Source organism: Crinia signifera, chromosome 6 (genome assembly GCF_055691185.1).
Source record: "Crinia signifera chromosome 6, ASM5569118v1, whole genome shotgun sequence".
Taxonomy (NCBI): Eukaryota; Metazoa; Chordata; class Amphibia; order Anura; family Myobatrachidae; genus Crinia; species Crinia signifera.
The window spans coordinates 127,399,658-127,423,200 of NC_139222.1; the positions used below are offsets into that span (position 1 = coordinate 127,399,658).

The following is a 23,543-nucleotide window of genomic DNA, read 5'->3' on the forward strand; positions in this document are numbered from 1 at the left end:
GATGGTTTGTTATGTTATGCATTGATTGAGAAGAAACCAACACGAGGTGTAGTATCCTGGCTGGGATTTAGGTTCCCGGTCATACCTTGTATTGGTGTATGCCATACAGAACTTTGAAACAAGAATCCTGTTCTGGGCCTTCACTGGATGGATTTGGATAAAAACCTTTAATGGACTGTAATAACTGACAGAAATGGGAGGTGGGAAGAAAAAAATATTGTGTACCCAGTAGCCTTGGAATAGCAGCTTTGATAACAGAAGCAAAATTTTAAACCCATCTCGCAATGTAAAAGAAAAACACACTGGGCAGCCACCTCGTGAATGTGTTAGAATATCTGCTAATCATTTTTAAAATGTTGTAGTTACATCTAATACATTGATAATTTAATGATTTAAATGCCGGGTACTTTTGCTAGTACATATAAATTATATATATGTGTAAATAAAAAAATGTGTCTCATCTTAATGTAATTCTATGTAGTAAAAATTATTTTTAATGTAGGGAAATTATTTTAAATGAAGACCTCAAATATTTCTCAGCATAAATGGGAATACAAAGAAGGTCCGCATGACTGCAGAATGCAATTGTAGTAAATGTGTTATTTGTTAAAAATGTATATACATCATCAGTAAGAAATTAAATGAATATATATATATATATATATATATATATATATATATATATACATATATACAGGTCCTGGGATGGCACTCCAAATTCGGTGGAGCAAGATAATAAGCCGGTGCCCGCCTACGATCAGAGCAGTGCTGCTCTTACATGCAATGGGGAGAGGTGACGGCGGCACTCGTAAATAAAAACACAAGCAGTCCGGTTTTAGTACCGATGTTTCAAAGCCGGGTGGCTTTTTTATCAAGGTGCTTAGAGAACAGGTTCTCTAAGCACCTTGATAAAAAAGCCACCCGGCTTTGAAACGTCGGTACTAAAACCGGACTGCTTGTGTTTTTATTTACGAGTGCCGCCATCACCTCTCCCCATTATATATATATATATATATATATATATATATATACACACACACACACACACACACACACACACACACACATATACTGAGTATCTGATAGTCTTGAATGTGCTTCTATGCATTTTGTCTCCCATGCAAACGTGATTCAAAATGTTATAATGAGCGTTCTACATTTTAGCGATTGTACCATGTAGGCTCCCTGTTTTCTCTAGTAATGCTAGTGCTTTTGATTTAAAGTACAAAAAAACCCTATATAATATAGATCACATTTTTCTATTTAGCATATAGTTAAGCTAACAACAAATCTCAAAAGTTTTATATTTTAGCTGCTAAACTAAAGAGAGGTTTCTCCTTTTTCAAATTCTATCCAGTGAGTGCTCTTAATTTCACTTATATCTTAAACATTGCCCCAGTATCAGATGCGTCTGCCGCAAGCGCTTACAGTGCTTAACACATTTTTTAACTTTTTCTTATTAACTATTGTAAGAGATTGGTTCCATTGTGGGCAGTAATATAGATGTAGTTATATTCCAAAATCTGATTGCGGGTTTAATTAAAACAGAGCATTTAACTTAATAAAAGTCTGTTGGGATTAAATACAACTTATTCTGCAATCATTAGTCATTATGTTAACAGTTATATTAATATGTTCTTATGCACAGACTTTATTCTTTGATTTGTTGTATATTTGGTATCTATATCTTAACTAAAAACTGAAAAAGACTGGCAAAGAATGGGTATTAACAAAGATACTCTTACGTTTATCTCATCAATTTAATATAGCGCACACAAGCCGCAGCGCTTTACAGATTATATTTGCCCACTCACATCAGTCCCTGCCCCAGTGAAGTGTACAATCTATATGGAGTGTTGGAGGACACCAGATAACCTGGAGCAAACCTACAGACAACATGGGGAGAAGATACACACTCTGGTGGAAATTCAATACAAGACCTCAGTACTAAGAGGTACTAATGCCAACTATTATACCATCTATGCTTCACCCAATTTGCACATAATATTGGGAACATTCAGCTCCCCCAATTAAAGTTCTCTTGCTGCCTTGCCAGCCAGTCCCAGCAGGGGCGTAACTATATATTCGTCGGCCCCATAGCAAAAGTTTGTAAGGCCCCCTATTTAGCAACTGATGGTGATAAATGTATGTAAAACATATTACTAATGGTGCCCACACACGCACCAATCCCGGCGGTGCGATGCTATGCGATGGGGTGCGCGCTCCCGCGGCACCTCATCGCACAGTACAAAAAGTATGTGCTGCACATACTTTTTGTACTAGCTTTTTATCGCATAGCATCGCATGCACAAGGCATACGATGTGATGCTATGTGTGCTAGTTAAGCACAAAACGCACGCCGGGATTGATGCGTCTGTGGGCACCTTTAGACAGTAAAGATGGTCCCCCTTCAGCTCTGGGCCCCATAGCAGCTGTACCCTTGCACCTATGGTAGTTATGCCCTTGAGTCCCAGTAGCCTTTATGCATGGGTTACGGAGATTTTCCAGTTCACATATGTGCTGGAGACACAAAAAAAAGTACATAAAAATGTATATTTATATTAGAACAAATGTTTTATTATAATTATATTATTTTCCTTACTGAGCCGTAGAAACAGAAGCACAAGTGTCTTTGTTAAATAGACTTCCTTAGACATAGAGACCTGGCAAAAGCCGTCACCAATATGGAACAATAGTTATGATCAGCCAGGGGCTTTAATACATAGAGAGACGTCCTATCTTCAGCAACATTATCCATTTGCACTGGAGAAATGTTTCTCCCATTAGTAAATAGACCAGTGTGGCCAATATTTCTCAGAAGAGACCTGGTATAGGCCTTGAAATGACAGAAAACAGTCATATTTCAGTTTCAGCTGGTGCTTCCTCTGCAGAATAATGTGTGTAGTGAATGGGTATGCTTCCGCTGAAAGCTTCCTAAGTGTGATCTAGCAACCTCATAACCAAATACCACAGCCATCAAAAGAAAAAGTATGGCTGACAAATCTCCAAATGCACACGGCTGCAGCACATGTTCGGACACAGAGTTCCACAACGGAACTAATGAGAACTCTGTGCAAAGAGACATTTCAACATTATCTGTATATACGACTAGTGTCCGTGAGTCTTCGAAACACTGCCATCTGTTGGCAGAGAGTGAAACTACATCTCTTTCTCACACATGCACAAACACAGAATGTAGAAGACTAGCTTTCAAAGCTTTTACTTTACTCTTGGTATATATAATTGCACAAAGTAAAAGATGGCCTCACCAGAACACCTTGCAGCCATATACAATGGCACACGACCCCCCCCCCCCCCCCCCCCGGCTGTACTCACGGGACTGCGCTCCTTTAGTCTGTAGCTGATGATCAACTTTCTGCCAGTGTCATTTTATAAAAGAGTTTTGTGCAGTCACAGGCTCATTATCACACCTATTCTAACACTCTCCTCCCCAGTTACTTATTTTACAGTTTAAGATTATAATAGACGTGTGAGAAAAGAAAATAATCAATTACTTAACTAGAATGAGGCTGAGCGGAAAAGGATTATATGACTATTTAGTAAATTATTAGTTTAATATAGTTGACTAACGTGAATATCACAATTGTAATATGCTATGTATCACATGTGAAATAATGTACTGTATAAATTTATAACCCCTTTAATATCTGACTACATAGAACATCTGTTTTTGCCCAATTATATTTCCAGACTGAGCATATCACAAAAATCTATTTTTCAAAGCAGGGACAGAGATAGAATTGTGAGAGATAAAGTATGTTATCTTTCGCCGAGCTTTGACAAATATCCCCCATGTGCTTTCTTTGAATGGGTGAATCTGAAATTTTCGAGCAGACTGTGCAGGTGTGTGTGTAATGCTAAACCCAGTGGCCCTTATTCTGATTCACTCGCAAAAGCAAATTCCTTCTCAAATGGACAAAATCATGTGGACTGCAGGTGGGGCAGATGTAACTTGTGCAGAGTTAGATTTCGGTGGGGTGTGTTCAAACTGAAATCTAAATTGCAGAGTAAAAATAAAGCAGCCAGTATTTACCCTGCACAGAAGCAAAATAACTCACCCAAATCTAACACTCTCTGCCCCACCTGAAGTGTACATGGTTTTGCCCATTTTCCGAACAAATTTTTACTGCGATCAGATCTGAATAAAGGCCATGGTTTTGTCCATTTGAGAAGGAATTTGCCTTTGCGAGTGAACCAGAATAACCCTTAGTGTAGGCACATGCCGCATGGCATAAATTAAGTCACAAGTACAAGTAGGAGCATGTGTGTGCTGCATTTTGAGTGAACAGAAATCAGCGTGAAATAGGCATTTCTGGAATGCCGCTGCCGCTTTCAAGACACACTTGGCAATTATTTTTTATCAAAGTGGGCATGTATTCACATCTCTGCAAGAGTCTTGTGTACGGGTAAAAGATCCTTGCACCAAGAATGCGTCTGGAGCCAGTGCCAGTACTAATCATGGCAGTTTAATCTGCAAACAGTGGATGGAAAAGCTTTCACTTTCAGTCGCACAGATTTGAGATTTAGTTTGACCTCTTGTTGCATTAGCATATGATTAAATGCGTTGTTTACCGGTTGTACCTGAAGATACCCCACTGTGTCCTATCAAGTATAATCTGTCTGATGCAGCATTTGAATTTATACTTGAATTATTAAATAATTGAGCTGGGAGGCTTATATGGTTGTTGGTTCTTCCCTCAACCAGGCTGACTGGACTATTCTTGAGAAGTGCACAATGTTATTTCTACGTTATGTATTAATTTGGCTGAAGCCACGCATTCTTCCTATTTATCGCAAAGATATGGTGCACTGTGACTGCGCACCTGTCTTTTCTTTTTAATATATATAATGCAAGTTCTAAAATTGTAGCCTTATAAGAATTGGCACATTTGCGTAATTACCTAATCATGTCAGCAGCGTGTGAATACATCACTTCTACTGTGCACGGCACATATTTCAGCTGTCAGTGCGTATCATGCGCAATATATGCAAAATATATGCCCTTAAAAAGGGAAGAGTCCCTGAATTAACACACGTGAGATATATCGAAAAAAATGTTACTCAAATTTATCAAAATACAAAAGGACAAAATTTACAGTTTACACACAGCTAATCTGTTCCAGGCAAAACAGAAGTAGGAGATGGTATTACTCTCCTGTTTTTGGTTGTTCCTCTCCGCAGTCTCTTCTCTTTAGGAGACTTATACATGGGGAAGAAGAGCAACAGAGGTGCAGCACACCTCGTGTAATAAATGATGGGGTGAGTAAAGGCGTATCACAGGAGGTAAAACTATGGCTTTCGGTCCAAATCATCAGGTGACACATTCACTAGGATAAATGAATGGCATTCCTCCCTCCGATTATAAACGGGGCCCCGTTTTCTGTATTTTCCATCTACACAGCCGCTGGACTCCTAAAACCTTAAAGATGAGTAACTCACTTCCTTTTTTTATCCACACTGTTTAACTTACTAAATAAAGCCAGTCATTTATCCTAGTGAATGTGTCACCTGATGATTTGGACCGAAAGCCATAGTTTTACCTGCTGTGATACGCCTTTACTCACCCCATCATTTATTACACGAGGTGTGCTGCACCTCTGTTGCTCTTCTTCCCCATGTATTAGTCTCCTAAAGAGAAGAGACTGCGGAGAGGAACAACCAAAAACAGGAGAGTTATACCTATTCTTTTATAGCACTTTTTACATAGGTGTAGGGATTCTTTTTTCTCTGAACCTTACCTCCAGGGGGCTGGTGTAATTCTCCCTTTCCTTATCACCTAAAACTTAAGCTGCTCACAAGCGCAGTCGTTTGCTCACCCATTTCTATATCAGAAGTAGGAGATGGTTGCAAACGGTATGTGGTCATTAGTTTGACAATCTAAAAGGTTGACCGTCCAAAGGACAACATGAATTTTTAATGATTTAAAAAAAAAAAAAAAAACTTCATACTTTATGATCCTAGTGTGCATAGAAGGAGAGCATAATAGTGCGACGAGCGTAGCATTGGGATTGCAGCCCACCTTGCGAGGGGATGCACCTAAAAATCAGTGTTAAACACATGTCGACCTTTTTTCATGTATTGCCTTTTTTCATAAACATGTTCATAACAAAAAACAGAAAAATACACAAAATAGAGGTTGACCTTTTGAATGTTGACCTAGACACTGTCGACCTAATGTAGTGTTCATTCTAGCACCCGCCATCTTTGAAAACCCATGCAGTTCCTCTTCCCTGCCTGGGGTGTCAGCAGACAGCGACACCCCAGGCTGGGAAGAGGAACTGCATGGGTTTTCAAAGATGGCGGGTGCTAGAATGTACACTACTAATGGCCAATACCAGTTGCAAACATCTATCCTAAGCACAGTTTCTTCAAAGTCTGGACCCTGAACCATATGTCAGCATACCTTCTATCAGCAAAGTATCACACCTGAGGTAACTTCCGCTGTGATGTAATGTTCTAGTATATGAGGTGACCTTATGCTCTCTGCTATTTTAGCTACAAAATGACACTAAATATGATTATACTTTGAGGTGGAATTGGCTTATACTGTATACTTCATATCATGAAAAAATGCTTCCTAAACCCCGTACACAGGGTGCGAATCTAGCAAGAGTCGCCGGGGATATGGAAGCTGAGCGACCATATCCCCTTGCGTAAAGGGCGGGGCTGTCGCCGGGAGCGCATTCCCATGATCAGCCCTGCAATGGTCGCTGGTTGCATTCCCGGCGATCAGCTGTTACCCCCAGTGGCTTCCCCCCGGCAGTGTCTGCTTTTCATCAGTGATCATCTCTGGTCACTGATGAAAACTGGACACTGAGCAATATGATTGCTGAGCAATTTTAAGCCAATATTGCACAACCCACCTGCAAATAGACCAGCTATATGACTCTATGAAAAATTGATAATTCCAAAGATGATAGAAACATTAAGTTTACTTCATAAACCATATCCAATGTGATGTACATTTAATATAGTGTAGTTATCTTTTGGAAACCCTGATGACCCCCCTACTTGGTGCTCTGGTTGTGAGTGGAATCAGAGACAAAGAACTGGCTTGTCAGGTACTTGGCCTGTAAGGACCCGGTTCTGGCTGCACACACACTGAGGGTCCCAATAGCAACATCTGAGTCTGTATGCAGTACAACTTTCTACAGGAACACAGATGGGTAATTTCCATTACCATCCTGATATGGTGTTATGCTTACCTCTAAGTGGAAATGCCAGCTGGTGGCTTTCCTCATTGAGCAAAATCAACCAAAAATAGGCAGACAACAAAAGAAAGAAATCAGATTTCTCTGCGTTAACCTGTGTTAAGCTGTGGAAATGCTTTTAGCAGAGGGTCACAGATTATAGTTTTGTGGAACCCTGAGAGCCATGTACAGCTCCTTACATATGAATCATAGGAGTGATTCATTAGTTACGTGTGATCTGCCTTGTACATTTTGTAAAGGAGTGTAATGCATTGCGAAAAATTTTGTACAACCCAATGTGCCTGAAAATAGGACAACACCGGTGCAAAACGAAATGAGCAAAGATGTTATGCCCATTTTGTATAAACATGGTATACGGGAGATTCATGATTAACAGTGATGTGTAACCGTTAGTTGCTTGGAGCCAGATGTTATGGCTGGTTGAATTATAATTAATCGGTTTGAATTGACTCTTTCACTGTATATTTCACTATTGCTGGGTGCCAGTTGCTTGTGCAAGCATTGTTTACGTCTACCTTTCTTCTATAGACAGTTTCTTTGCTGCAACATATCCTATTTACTGACACTCCAGGTGTAAGAGGTCTTCTGCTTAATCTAATGTCAGCATGTACCATTCCAATATTTTCCAATGCTGTATATAGGTTCCCCGGAGGCTACTCAATTAGCCTCGATAACCGGTAATTGTCAGACCCCTGAAGCATAATCTGGGAAAAGCCGACCCTAGGAGCCGCCATAGCACATTGGACTGGGAGATTATCCCAGATCCCATGTATTTTTGCACAATAATAGATCATTTTTCGACTCAAAAAGGGTTCGAAAAACCATCAGTCTGAAAAATGATCGCATGTAGTAGGATACTGGCCAGAGTTTTCTGTCTTTCATAAGTTGTCATCTTGTGTAGGACATGTACACCTGGCTAACTGCTTTAAAAAGAAAAGGTCAGGATCTTACATACATCCCTACTGCAACCTCCGATACTGTGTATCCTCTGTAACGCCAGCTCTGTTAGCGCAAGTGCAGTCTATATCGAAGCACTCACTGTGTATGCATTACATGTTTCTACTCTGTACGCTCAGTTTGGAAAAACACACGTTGTAGGGAAAAAAAGACAGCAACATATATTTGCATTGAACTCTGCATGAGGCCCTGGGTTCTATCCTATGATCTAGATGTGTACCAAGAGAGGAGTTTCTGTAATTAAAACTACTGCCATATGAAACTCCGGTCACACAGCGCCATCTGCTGCTGAACTAAATTCATCATAACTATTACATATAATAGTCAACCCTATAAACTGCAAATTGGCTTGCGGTATGACAAGTAAGATGCCTATAGACTCGCTGATTTTGGGGCCAAGGTGCCAATTCAAACCAGATCCCCGTCTGAGAGGAGGGCCGCCCCTGTAAATGGCTTTGCAGCTGTGCAAGAGGGGGAAATCCATTCACCATCAAATGAATTTACCCCCACTGCAATGGCCGTGAGGAGATCAGGGCCGCTGATGGCCGGGCCCACCTACGTTTCGGTGTGGCACTACAAGAAAATGCTGGGATGCCGCTTACAAAACACCAGTCGGCTGTCAATCAGCCAGCGCATGGCCTGCGATTACAGGCGGTCGCACGGTTGCAGGCTGTTCCTGCACGGATGGCTCATGCATGTGCTCTGCAGACTGTGCACACGGGGAGGGGGGGGGGGGAGAGAATCTGCGGTGAGCATTTCCACACCGCTGCAACTCGCTGCCTTCAAATCTAATAGGATTTACCTAAATGCGACAAAAAATAAATAAAAAAAAGCAGCTTGCTTTTATCATGTGATAGTCATATAAATGTTTGTCATTTTTTTTCCCCTCAAGTTTAAGTTGTAGTTATGTTTGCTTTGTGGAAAAAATAATAAAAAATTACTCAATAAAAAAAAAAAAACATGGAACATACCAAGTTGCAATGCAAAGATAGTAAATACATTTCTATTTTCTGCATGCATGAAAAATATGGGCTGCTTCTGCATCTAGTGAACAAATACTGCACAGTTTTGTTTTTACAATGAAAATGAAAATTAAGCTCCAGCACACCCCTTCCATATTTTAAAACAGCCCACCTGCAGTGTTACATAGTTTTACCAAGGTGCAAACTGCTCTTTTATTTTTATTAATCGCTTCTGAGTCTGGCCCTATGTTTTGCTTAATAAGGGTCCTATTCATGGATGGGCCTGTTTTACATCAGGAAATGCCAGTTTTCGCGTTCATTATAAGAAGCCTCGAGCTCCAGGGCTTCCTTTCCGCCACACTCTGGCCCATAGCCTTCTGTGACTGTGCGCATGGGTGAGCACAGAAGATGGATGTGCACAGGGCAGAGTCCCGAATGCTAAGTATCTCTGCTACCGAAGTGGCAATGCTAGGGATTGTGCAGATAACTCATTGTTAGATTAGGTGTACAGGTGCGATGCTGAATTGCTCTAATAGTTATCTATCCCCAGACAATACTAATGTCACCAGCTACTCATGGGCAATACATTTCCCAGGTTACATAACCCACCCATGAACAGTACCATTTTGGTTGCACTACATAGGTTACTCTGTGTGGAATACACAATGCCTACAAGAGATGACACAGGATGGGGCAGTTGCAGTTTACTAAAGCTAGAAGCAGAACCCTTACATAACCATCAGTTCCAAGCACTTGTCATTCCACTCACAGGTGTACCAGGTGATGAAGCCATCTTGGGTGCACTACAAAGGTTACAATGGGCCTGATGCAGACTTGATCGTACGGCTGCAAACCGAGAGTGAAATCCCATGTTGCGAATTATCACGCTTGCAGTGTGAATGGATGTGTCCCTGCTTATCTATTTTCTGCCGAGCGAGTATGTCCAAATCCATTGGTAAGCCGCTCACCATCTAATGATTTCCCCACGATCACAGATTCCGAGTAGCCAGGGACTTCCTCAGCGGCTGTGATGAAATCAGCCTACTGTAAATCATAGCCAGAGCTTCCGTCACACAACCGCCTCTAAAATGCTTGGTCACGTCTGCCTTTTCTCTAGACACGCATGCATTTTTTTTTAACACGCCCATTAAACAGCCGGTTACCACCCCCAGGCGCCAGCTTCTTGTCAATCAACTAATGAATGTCTAGCAAAGAGAAAAGTAGCAGGATTTCATCGCTGGATGGCGTTGCACAGCTGCCCAGGCGCTTGCGCAGTCTATCAATAATCGGCCGCTGTGCAAATTTGCTCAGCAGCGATCAGGTCTGAATCAGGCCCAATGTGTGAGGTATGCCATACAAGAAACTAAGGCATTGTAGTATACATGTATGTGCTATCAATAGGTTAAGTTTAAAAGTTTTAAGAGAAACGTCCAGAGAATACACAGTGTTGTACCACATTTCCCAGAGGCATCTTTTTTTTTTTTTTCAAAGCTGCTGATTCTTTAGTGCTGCATAGTAAACTAAAGCTTCTCTTTACATTGTATTGTCAATACACTATTACAGTTAGAATGTAACCACGCACAGTGTCCATTGTTTCATCAAGAATGATGAATAGATTTCTGTGCACTAAACTGTGAAATGCAAATTTAAATAATATGCACAACACAGTAAAAAAATGTTACGTTACAATAATGTATAACCGGATATAATGATGCAATGTTATGTAGGAGGTAATCGGTCACTTACTGGTCATCTCCCACCTCCTTGAGCCATGCCATCTCTCGCTGGGTCTGGCCAGTGGCCAATTCCTTAAACCAAAGTGACAAATAAAAATGTCAGAAACATAAATATGAAATTGCTACAAGAAATTAAATGGGGAGGGAGGGGGAGAGAGAACAAGCGAGAGCGAGAGAGAGAGAGTAGCTGTATTTATCAATACAGACCTGTAACTTATTGAACCGATGAAAAAGCAATTATTTCCACTAGCCTGTAAAGATGTGCATATATGGGAGTCACATGGATGGTGGAATGATCAGCATTACTGCAGTCATTGGTCTAATTCTCACTATGGAGCTATCTGTGTGGAGTTTATATATTCTCCCTGTGCTTGTGTGTTTCTTCTAGGTACTGCTGTTTTCTATTACAATCCAAAAATATACTGATAGGTTAATTGGCTACGGACAAAAACATTATCCCTAGTGTGTAATGGGGCTACATACAGGGCAATTTCAGGGCATTTTCTAAGTGATCTCACTAGATCTTGAGATTAATATACAGAATGCCAGATAAATCTACATAATTGCCGGTCAGGGCCAGTCTCATCAGAGATTGTAGGTCCTGGCAGATTGCTCATCACGCAGCGCTGACACATCGATGTCTGCTGGGCGATCTAGAATCGCTCAGCAAATCTCCCCGTGTGGAGGCCGCTTTAGTGTAAATGGTCAAACAATAAGGGCCTTAACTGCTTAGTGGCAGAACTAGTGGTTCTTATTCTATGTTTCCATAACTTGCATGCCCAGTGGAGCTGAGGACCTCCTGTAAGTTTAATTATTGAAAAAAAATTATAAATTGGGTGAGTGGGTGAATCAGACGTGGATGGAAATAGCATCACTGCATCTTACTTGGAATCAAACATATGGTAATGCAGCAGGAGGAATATACTTGTATAAGTAGATGCCTCTTCCATGTAAGATACTTTGTTGTGTCCGAGGACACAGCATCGGATCACCTGCAACACTGAGTAACCCATGAGTAACCTCAGAGAGGTTACTTATGGGTTACTCAGTGTTGCAGGTGATCCAATGCTGTGTCGTCGGACGCAACTTATGCCTTAGGAACTCGGGAGCAGATCGTACGATCATCTCGCGATCTGTTGAAGCACACAATCTGCTCCTGATCCTGATCAGTACCCAGTTGAAGGGGTTGTTTTGAAATCCTACCTGCTGCAGGGTTGCGCATCGGAATCGGATCAGAAATGGGCCAAAACATAGCCAATTTACATACAATTAGTCGAGATTGTATCTAAATCGGGTGTTCTGAGGCCAAATCGTTCTGGTGTGTACCTTACATAAGGCCATCACACCCCCACCACCACCACCACCACCACCACCAACAGCTGCAGACTGTCAAATCAACTGATGTTTGCAGCCAAACTACTCCCAACAAAGCAGGACCCTTACTGCACATGTGCAGTATGGGTCCAAAACGTGTGACATGCACCCATCATCAGTACATTGCTTTTTCACAATACTGTGACCGGACCTAACTCACTCCCAGGGTTATAATGCGCTAATCCTGGGTACACAGTAGGTTTCTATATCATCCAATATATTGTTCCAATGCAGATCAGAATGATACATCGTAATCATCACGTTGTGTGTATGGGCCTTATTCTAGTTCACTCTTTCTGACAAATTCATTCTTAGATGGACAAAACCATGTGCACTGCAGGTGGGGCAGATGTTACTTGTGCAGAGAGAATTAGATTTGGGTGGGGTTTTACTTCAAAGTGAGATCTATATTGCAGTGTAAAAATAAAGCAGTCAGTATTTACCCTGCACAGAAACAAAATAACTCACCCAAATCTAATTCTCTCTGCACATTTTACATCTGCCCCCCTGCAGTGCATATGGTTTTGTCCATCTAAGAAGGATTTTGTCAGAAAGAGTGAACTAGAATAAGGCCCAATGTCTCATGGTTTATTTTTTGGGGTTGTCCTTCAGGTATGCTACATGTGGCGGGTAACATAGGTCATGCCCTAGTTCACACCAACGCCTTCAGATGGAACATGCATCATCCTAGTGTGTACCCAGACATGCTTATAACAAACACCGTGATATAACATGCTTATTGCATGCACGTGGCTATAACATGACCAATGTATGCACAGTGTTGAAGTTAACATGCTGGCTTTGCATATATGCAGCGTATCTATAATATATATGTATAGTGTCTGTTGGCAGCAAGAGAAACTACATCTACTAGCTTTGGAAGCATTAGCTTTGAGATGGCTCATTAGTATATTTATATACACAATGAGTGGTATTTGATTTACAAGTAATGCAATTTGTCTCACAATTACATGAATAACTCAAATAAATAAACAAACAGAATTCTTCATGAGCAGCAGGGAGGTGCATTTAGGGTAGGCAAGGGAGGCAGAGCCTCACCTGTGGTACCCGGCACTGCCCATATGAATTCAATTGTGCAGTTTTGATGGAGATGCTTATGACAAGATGCATTTTTAACTTAAATTTAAAAACATTAAGAACCTGGACAAAGAAAAGAGAGAAAGTGTAAGGAAAGAGAGAGAGAGAGAGAGAGAGAGAGAGAGAGAGAGAGAGAGAGAGAGAGAGAGAAAGAAAGAGAAAAAAGCAGGAGCACCGAACAGGATGATATATGCATAAAAAAAAAAAGCTGCTTTGACCGATCACCCGAAGACCTATGCCCAAGAACAAAATCAAAGAATATAGCCAGCAGGACACAAATGGGGAATATATATAAATATATGGATAGCGACCCCCTAATACATAAGCCAAATGAGAACAAACAATAGAAAATAAGGTAGAGCAAGGAAAGGGGCTGTCAGAAGGGAATCTAAACTTGAGTCAATCCGCAAATTTTACCCTATGGTGGAAAGGCAGCAAAGTAACCAAACCATGGATCCCATATTTTCTCAAATTTATCCACGGAGATAATTATTTTATCACATGAAATAATTAGCAGTTATTGTTCTCACCTGCTCCCGGGTCTCCTGGAGATGTTTCAGCTCTTCCTCAAGGCGCAGAAGATCGTCCTTTAGCTGCTTTTCTCTGCGTTGTGCGTTTTGCAGATCTCTCCGTGCTTCCTCTAGCTCCGCATCTTTTCTCTGTGCAGCCACATCACGCTGCAAATCCAAGCTACGGGAAGCCTGCCAGCTCATAGAGTGTTCTAGAACTTAAGGAAAAAACAAATATTGGTTGAGGATAAGGTGAGGTGTCCTGACATTACTGTGTCACTAGAATGGATGTAGAGCTTAGTCACATACTGTAAGGGTTTAATTCATGTTTGCACACACACTTGCCTACGCAGCTGCGAATGTTGAGGCTATAGACCTTCTCATCATTGCAAATGAAGTTGTTGTCCAGAAAATAATACAGGTGCCATCACAACATCCTCAGCAATGGCGTACACATACACAGCACCAATACAATACCAAGAAACATGGTCTCCCTGAGAATGTCTATGGCATGGATCTTCAAACTGTGGCCCTCCAGATGTTGTGAAACTACAAATCCCAGCATGCCTTGCCACAGTTTTGCTATAAGGGAGTGTTAAAACTGTGGCAAGGCATGCTGGGATTTGTAGTTTCACAACATCTGGAGGGCCACAGTTTAAAGACCCATGGTCTATGGTCACACAGACTGACAGGGACAGTAGTGTTGTAGGAACCATGTTTCTCTATATACATAATTGCAGCTGAAGGCAGATACACGCCTTGAAAACGGCCATGACACATACTTCCACTCAAATTGTCCCTTCCTGTCAATCACTGTGTTAAAAATGTAATAGCAAGTGGCATCACAAAGGTAACTTGGCACGTGCCCAGTGCGATCAAACGCTGATAATCACTCAGTGGACTGAGCAGCAGCATTGCGTATAAACATGAATTAGGATTATGAAGAGAAATTCAAAATTATGTGATCAGAATAGAGTTTTTTTGCAATTTAGTTGTGGGCACTATGAGGTCACAGCAGGTAACATGACTTTAAAAGAACATAGTGTCTTAGAGTTAGGTCCAGTTTTCTACTTACATGAATGTAAAAGTGCGGCCTAATGTGTGTAAATGGTGTTCCATATATCATAAGATACATACAACGCAAAATATTTTAAGCATGTTTTTCTGTAAATAGCAGTCATCCTCAATGTACTATTGATGACTGCTATTTTATATAGAGAAAGAAATTACTTTTTAAAAAGTCCCTCACCTCTTTTGCTATGCTACACTATAACAGAGAGACCTGTAGTGTGGGGGTCAGAATGTCCAGCCTGCTATTTCTGATCAGCACTGGGCAGAATTCTTTATAGGTAAATAGGGACTACTTTTTCATAAGTAAATCACTTGGAGAGCGGAAGTTTTTGTTTAATAATCATGTGAACATACACCTATCCTAAGAGCTAGACTGTTCTTTTGTTTTCTCCATGCCTATGGTACAATCTCAGTCTCCTTTTCTAGAATATCCCATTCCTCTTGTTCCTGTAACTTACTATGCGACATGTCTGATCCATGATGTAGAGACAGATACTGTAAGTCTGGATCCGAGAGAGCAGAGCCAGGGAATGGATGCGGCTCAGCGCACATTTGTAGCTGCTGCTCCAGAGATTGGATATGCGCTACATGGGTCAGTACCAGGCCCTTCTGTAAAATATAGACATGTATAAGTAATATATTCATCATCTCATTTTATGGACTTATTTACTCTTCATCGATTCCATTATTCCCACACCATTCCAAAACACTGCATGAACAGTTTTAGGCCAGCAAAAGATCCTGGTTAAAATCCAAAAATAAATGTTTTTTTTTGCTTTGGCCCAGCTCCCTGTGGCCCATTCAGCATTTTACTAAACAATCTCTTCCCATAGCCAGAACCCTTATGGAAGTCGAGTTGCACACACGCCATTTTAGGATAGTATGGCCGCCATTTTGGTTCGCAGAGTTGCGCAAATAAAGTTTACATACCCGAGTATGTGTGACAAAGTGGACCAGAAGAGTAGCCATACTATCACACATAAATTCATAAATACATACTGACACTAAGTAAAATGTAGTTAAAGGTTTAGAACGCCACACATAGCTTAGTTAGCCCTGCATACATCTGTCTGTATCATGTTTAGTACCGTTCCGTTTCTTATGCGTAGTATTCCGGTCATTGCGAATATTTCGCAATATACACGGCCCGATAGTTATGGACATAATCCATATTCCAGGGACAGTTTCTGTTGAAAGTATGTAACAAAGGACTCTAGATGAAACTGGTTCTTATCACTGCTGACGCCGAAACCATCAAACAAAGGACTCCTAAAGTTCACTCCCCTGGACCTAGCCAAACCAGGTGTATCATCTTACCCCCCAATCACAGCTGACCGGACATACAACCCCTGACCAATGAGAACGGCCTTTGACCTCCCCTTTCTGACCCTATAAGATAGGCGACCCAGAGCAGCCAAAGTCTCTTCGGCACATCTACCTTTCCCTGACTTACCACCGGACTATAGTTCATCCCTGAACGATAGTGAGCTCTGACCGGACTGCGCTTCGCATATTTGATGAGAACGGTAACGGTTGCATTAACGGTATTTATCCTTAGTGTATTGTTGGCTGATTGTGTCTTGTATCTGTTTTTCTTCCCTTAGCAGAGCCTGTATAGTATATACTTTGTTAGACTATTGTATAACTTGTTATACCTGTATTTTCTATTTCTGTAACCCCCTTTTGTCCATTAGGGACTTAAATACATCTTTTTGTGGAGTTCCTATCTCCTTACTTCTATACCGTGGTTGTGTCTGTTATTCGCATTTAGCGATAAAGGTTTATTACGGACTCTGTCCTTAAAAGGTATATTCGCAGATCAGAGTCAAAGTACTAGGAAAGGATCTCTTATTAAGGTATTGGTTCTTTGGTGTATAATACACGATAAAGGTACGCTACGCTGCGCTACGTTTTGTTCGCACGTAGTTAGGCATAAAGGGTACGCTGGTTACGGACTTAATACGTAACTCGCGCTTTTCACTTATTGTTTCTTTGGTCATATTAAATCGCCATTGACAATTGAGGGCTCGTCCGTCCGCTCCACATTCCAGAACTCAGTACCAGGCGTGCGACCTGACCTATACCAGCAAAAGGGTGGAAGTATTTATTGTTTCCATTGCTGGATAGGCCAGGTCCGCGGCGGTGCGGGGTTCGGGAAGTGCTAGCGTTGAACCCGAAGCACAATAAGTAAAAGCCACGTGTTTTAAAGCATATATTAAGTGTACTTAACTGTACTTCTGCCTGCCACAAGTAGTTTAACGGGGTATAGTGTCTTGAGTTGCTTGTTCATTACAGTATATGTACCACGTGCGATAAGGTTCGCACACGTGGAGTCTGTGTTTATTATAGTACATAGAGGATCCCCTCTGTGCAAAACTATAACTGTTTATTGTTAGTTACTGCAAAAACAGGGACTCCGCCACGTGGCGACAAGTCCTGGGCCTTTTGCAGTAACGTAAAGCGTCTATTGTGTATTACGCAAGGTGCGCGCGCACGTGCCCATATCGGGAAATTTTCGCATCTTTGTACGTGATTTACGGATTAAGTGCGGGATTTATTTCGCATCTTGATACGTAACTTTCGGACGGAGTTAAGGGATTTATTCCACATTTAGGCGCAATTACTGCGTATAGCGAAACCCGAGCGCAACCTTGCAAATACACTATAGAACACGTGGGTGGCCGATTCATCGGCGGCCTGTGAACAGCGCACGTACACACGTGGCTGTTCATTGGTACTGCACATGCAGCACACATAGGAACTCAAAGGTGAACAGTATTAAACCACTAGCCTTATTTAAACAGTATAGTAATATACTGCGAATGGGGCGGTGATTAATAAAAGAAAATAAGTTTTTCTTTTTGTTCATTTTTTTTTAAGCAAGCAACTCAAGCATTATTTTAATAGATTCCAATAGCGTATTATAAGGGATTTATACCTGCATAAGTATCTAGTGAAAAGCTACCGGCCTGGGAAGATTTTCTGTACAGAAATATTTCAAAAATAAGCATAAGACCAAGGTGTAACTAGCGCCCAGTGTGAAAAATAACTGAGGCGAACGGGTGTGTGACGGCACGACTCAAGCGCAGTGTAGTCCAGTGTAGGACAGTCCAGTTAGGACAGGGTGTACGTGCCGACGTACACATAGGAACTGCCCCTTCCGTGGAACTACCTATTTTGATCCACTGGGAGGGTACAAGAGATACATCGGAACCCAGTGATCCGATTAGCTACTTTAGAAATACCAGTTTTTGGGGGTACAGGAAAAACAAGTTTTGCTGTGCCCTGGAAAAACTGCCGCACCTTGCAAGTTGGCTAGCAGTTCGCTACTAGTTGAAAGACTTGGTGATTGAGTACATTACCTCGCATAGTGGGCTTCACGCTTGATTGCGGAATAGTGCCATTTTGTGGAGAAGGAGTGATTTGGGAGTGACTCACTGATAAACGGCCCTCCGGTTTCTGCTAGCTGTGAACGTTTATTCCTGTAATTATGGGTAATAACGGGTCACACAGGGATACCGAGTCAGTTAGGGAGGAATCTAGTCGACCCAAAGGGTCGGCGGCTTTCATTATGTGCAGGAAGCACGGTGAACTCGCAGTTGTTTACCAAAATAAATGGAGAAGAATGACACAAGGCAGCAAGTTAGAATTTCCCAGTGTTGGTAGCTTCGATCCAGAAATCTTATCTGCAGTAAAGGATGAAATATGTCTACTCTCCAGTCGTAAGAAGAGAGTGAAGCACATAGAAATTCTTAAATTGTGGCAGAAGGAAGGGCAGGAACAATGGGGAATCAAATGTCTGGCAGTGCCAGATACAATCAGCCCAATAAAAATGCAACCGTAGCCGCAACCGCTCCCCCACCCCCATATGTGCCGAAGGGGTTAATGACTAAAAAGCGAGACCTGAGTAGTAATTTACCTGTTGCTAACTTGTACCCTGTCTTAACCCCTTATAAGGAAACCCGAGAGGAAAACGAGCAGCTGTTGGCACTGGCCGTCTCCCATGCAATTAATATGATTGAGGGAAAAGCTCAACCCGCTGTTGAGGTTCCAGCACAGGAGGAGGAGACGGCTGATGCCAACAGCGTAGTATTGGACTCAGGTAAGGATGCACTACACAGCACAGACACAGACGACTCCCAAGCAGGTCCCAGTAATGCGGATGTGGTACAAACATATCCTATGCGCACACTGGAGGTTCCCTACGGTAAGGCAGACAGAGAGGGTGTGATACCTACCAGAAAGATGACCATGCTAAACCCATGGACACGGTTAGAGCTGCGGTCCATCATTTCAGATTTCCCTGATCCTAGGAAAGATCTGACATTATGTCAGAAATTTGTAAGGGATCTGGGAAACTCTGATGAGCCCACCAACAAGGATTGGAGAATCATGTTGAGGGCCTGTCTCCCCACTCACATCGATATCCCGAAATTCATTCAGGATAGTGGATTGAAGGTGGACAAGGAGATAAATGATGAGATCAACCAGGAAAATATACGCCTAATCAACTTGCAGTTGGGAGTGTATTTTCCTGCAGCAGTGGAATATAGCAAGATATTCACTATCAAACAAAAAGATAGTGAATCAGCTAGCGAATATTTCAACCGGGGTTTGATGACGGTATCAAAACACACTGGTGTCGCCGATCTTAAGGATAACCCACACCTGAGGGAGATGGTTGTCTCTGTGTTAGTGGAGGGGCTGAGAGAGAAATTGAAGAACAGGGTCCAAACATCGTTCCCAAATTGGCGAGGAATGACAGTAGATGCCCTATGGGAATCTGCCGTAGCCCATGACAAAAACATATCAAAGCACAGGGAACTGCAAACTGACAAACTGATGATGGTTAGCATCCAAGCCCTTACTAATGCCCCAAACAAAGCTGCATACCAACGAAACACCAGGGACACAGGTAGAAAGCCAATTATCTGTTACAACTGCAATAGGGAAGGTCACTACGCAGCTCATTGTAGGTCAGGAAACCCCAGGAGTTATCAGACACATAAGCGAGAATGGGAATCTCACAAAGGTGAGACACGAAGATACCCAGCCCCTAGACAATGGGAGGAGACAGACAGGTCACGCAACATGCCTCCTCCCCATCTGATGGCTGACACTGTGCTAAGGGCAACCCAGGTCAGGCAATAGGAAACAGGTCATACCTGTATCCTACAGCCAGTTAGATTAACTCAACACCTTAGAGAGGAACCTCAGGTGAAGGTTGATATAGCTGGAGTAAGGCAAACCTTCTTGGTTGATACAGGGGCGGCCAGATCTGTTCTCAACACTCCTCTTCACTTGGGTTTCACTGACAAATCAGTAGCAGCAATTGGGGTAACAGGAAAAATACAACATTACCCACTGACGAAACCAGCGGAGGTTACAATCGGGCCTTTGCATACCAAACATTCTTTCCTGTTGGCTGCAGCGGCCCCGACTAACCTCCTGGGTAGAGATTTACTATGCAAAATGGGATGTGTCATCTATTGCACCCCCGATGGGGTATTTCTGGACACTCCTAGAAATCTTACACAAGAAGTGCAAGATATGCTGGACAGTCCTCAGAGGCTAATGTTGTATTCCACTGTTGTAGAATCAAATCCATCTAGGGTAGCTGAAATTACAGCACAAATACCGAGTTCCCTTTGGACTAAAGAAGGACAGGACGCTGGGCTGATGGCAAATGTAGCTCCAGTAGAGATCCGCTTAAAAGAAGGCAGGATAGCCCCAAAAATACCGCAATACCCTTTAAAACCTGAAGTTGAGCTAGGAATATTCCCAGTGATCCAACGATTGCTCCAACAGGAAATCCTAGTTAGAACTTCCAGCACAGCCAATAGTCCCATCTTTCCTGTGAAAAAGAGCGGGGGGAGGGGCTACAGACTAGTGCAGGATTTAAGAGGGGTAAACAAAGTAGTTGAGAGCCAATTCCCCGTAGTGCCAAACCCAGCTGTCATCCTAATGCAAATCCCACCTCACTGTACTCATTTCACAGTCATTGATTTGTGTTCAGCGTTCTTCTCCGTCCCCTTGCACCCTGACAGCCAGTATCTGTTCGCCTTTACTTACAGAGGAGTACAATATACCTGGACACGACTCCCCCAAGGATTCATAGACAGCCCCAGCATCTTCTCCCAGGCCTTGCATGATTGTTTACAATCCTTTCAACCCATGAGTGGTTCGATACTAATACAATATGTCGATGACTTATTGTTGTGTTCTGAGTCACTGGAGTCATCAGTGGATGACACTAGACAACTACTGATGCATCTCTCAGAGACAGGACATAAAGTATCAAAGGATAAGCTGCAATTATGCCAGACCAGGGTTAAGTATCTGGGCCACTGCCTTACCCAAGGGCTGAGACACCTCACCGACGACCGAATCCAAGCGATTCAGAACATGGTACTGCCACAGACCCAGCACCAGATCCGTACGTTCCTAGGCATGTGTGGATACTGTCGCAATTGGATCCCAGGATTCTCTATTCTGGCATTACCACTACAAGAGATGGTTTCCTCAACTAAGCCAGATCGGGTCTCTCATACTGAGGAATCTGAGCTGGCTTTCGAGGAACTAAAGGTGAGCCTAACAAAGGCCCCAGCACTTTGAATGCCAGATTATGGGAAACCCTTTGAACTGTACGGAACTGAATCAGGTGGGTGTGCGGCAGGAGTACTTGTACAAAAACATGGTGATGCCAACCGACCAATAGCGTACTACAGTGGCCAGCTGGACACAGTAGCACACTCACTCCCAACTTGCTTACGAAGTGTGGCTGCAATAGCACAACTAGTAAGTAAGAGTGAGGACGTAGTGTTGGGACACGATTTAACTGTTCATGCTCCCCATGCTGTCTCTGCCCTCCTAAATTCTGCCCAAACACGTCATGTGTCCTCAGCACGGTTCACCAAGTGGGAACTGGCGCTGATGGCCCCAGTAAATATTACCATTAAAAGATGCAACACACTAAACCCAGCCACATTCCTCCCTCATGTGCCCTCCAAGGCACAAAGGGTGGAGGGTGATGGGAATGTTGCTGAATATGGTAAAGCAGAGTTTAGTGAGAGTGAGGACAAGCATGATTGCATGACCTACCTGAATCAGACCTTTACAGCACGTCCTGACATAAGCGACAGCCCATTAAGTGAGGTAGACATAACCTTATTCACTGATGGTAGCTGTCATAGACAGACGGAGACGGGAGAGCTGTGCACAGGCTACGCGGTAGTAGATGGAGAAGGTATTGTGGAAGCTGAACCCTTGGGACCACCTCACTCAGCACAAGTAGCGGAACTGGTGGCACTGACCAGAGCATGTGAACTGGCCAAAGGAAAATCAGTTAACATATATACCGACTCCAGATATGCTTTCGGAGTAGTGCATGATTTTGGAGCCCTATGGCGCCTCCGAAATTTCATGACGGCGGCTGGCACACCAGTGGCGCATGCGACATACATTAGGAGACTTCTGGGAGCTATTCAGCTTCCAGACAGAGTGGCTGTTATCAAGTGCAAAGCTCACACATCAGAGAAGGACCCGGTGTCACTTGGTAACAGCCGCGCTGATGAGGCAGCGAAAAGGGCCGCATGCCCTGTAAATATTTTCACCCATCCTACCAACCTTTGTACACTGAACATGGTATCCACATCCAAACTGATAGACATGCAGAATTTGTGTTCCCCACAGGAAAGAGCAGTATGGAAGTCGAAGGGATGTGGCCAAGAGTCTACCGGACTTTGGAGAGATGGACACGGGAAACCAGTGGCCCCCAGGGCATACCTTCCTAGTCTAGCCGAGGCGGCCCATGGGCTGACACATCTTGGGAAGGAAGGTATGTGCAAGCTGGTAAAGGCCTACTGGTGTGCACCAGGGTTCGCTTCTCAAGCAGGTAGAGTGGCAATGTCATGCCTCACCTGTTTGAGGAAGAACGTTGGAAAAGCCATCCCAACAGAGCCATCCCACATCCCTCCTACAGAAGGCCCTTTCCAGGTAATACAAATCGACTTCATACAGTTACCACCCTGTAGAAATTTGAAATATGTATTAGTTTGTGTTGACATGTTTTCCAGCTGGGTGGAGGCTTTCCCCGCTGCCTCCAACACTGCTACATTTACAGCAAAGAAAATATGTCAGGAGTTTGTCTGTAGATATGGTATCCCAAAGGTCATTGAGAGTGACAGAGGCACTCATTTCACAGGAGAGGTCTTCCAAATCATGTGTAAACTCCTGGGGATTAATAGTAAACTTCATACTCCATATCGTCCCCAGGCGAGCGCCAAAGTTGAGAGAATGAATGGTACTATTAAGAACAAATTGGGTAAAGTTATGGCTGAAACAGGGTTGTTATGGCCAGAGGCACTGCCTATTGTGTTGTATAGCATTAGGACCACTCCCAGGACTCCGCTCAACTTGTCCCCCTTCGAGATATTGTTTGGTCGGCAGCCACACATCATGATAGACCCACAGGATGATCTCAAATGTAACAATGAGCTAACTGTACAGTATATCCTAAATCTAAACAAACAGCTAAGGGAGCAACAAAAGCAGCTGAATTTACTGAACCCTGATATGCCTACCGAGAATTGTCATAATCTTAAA

The 23,543-nt window shown here is 42.7% G+C and overlaps 1 protein-coding gene across 1 annotated transcript in view; it reads right to left on the minus strand.

Annotated features, from left to right (window-relative positions):
- Positions 1-23,543, minus strand: part of TBKBP1 (TBK1 binding protein 1) — a 96,623-nt gene that overhangs the window by 23,160 nt on the left and 49,920 nt on the right. The window contains exons 4-6 of the mRNA XM_083147111.1: positions 15,398-15,548; positions 13,890-14,086; positions 10,898-10,959 (exon numbers count right to left, since the gene is read on the minus strand). Coding sequence (XP_083003237.1) covers positions 10,898-10,959; positions 13,890-14,086; positions 15,398-15,548 — 410 coding nt within the window. The remainder of the gene's footprint in view (positions 1-10,897; positions 10,960-13,889; positions 14,087-15,397; positions 15,549-23,543) is intronic.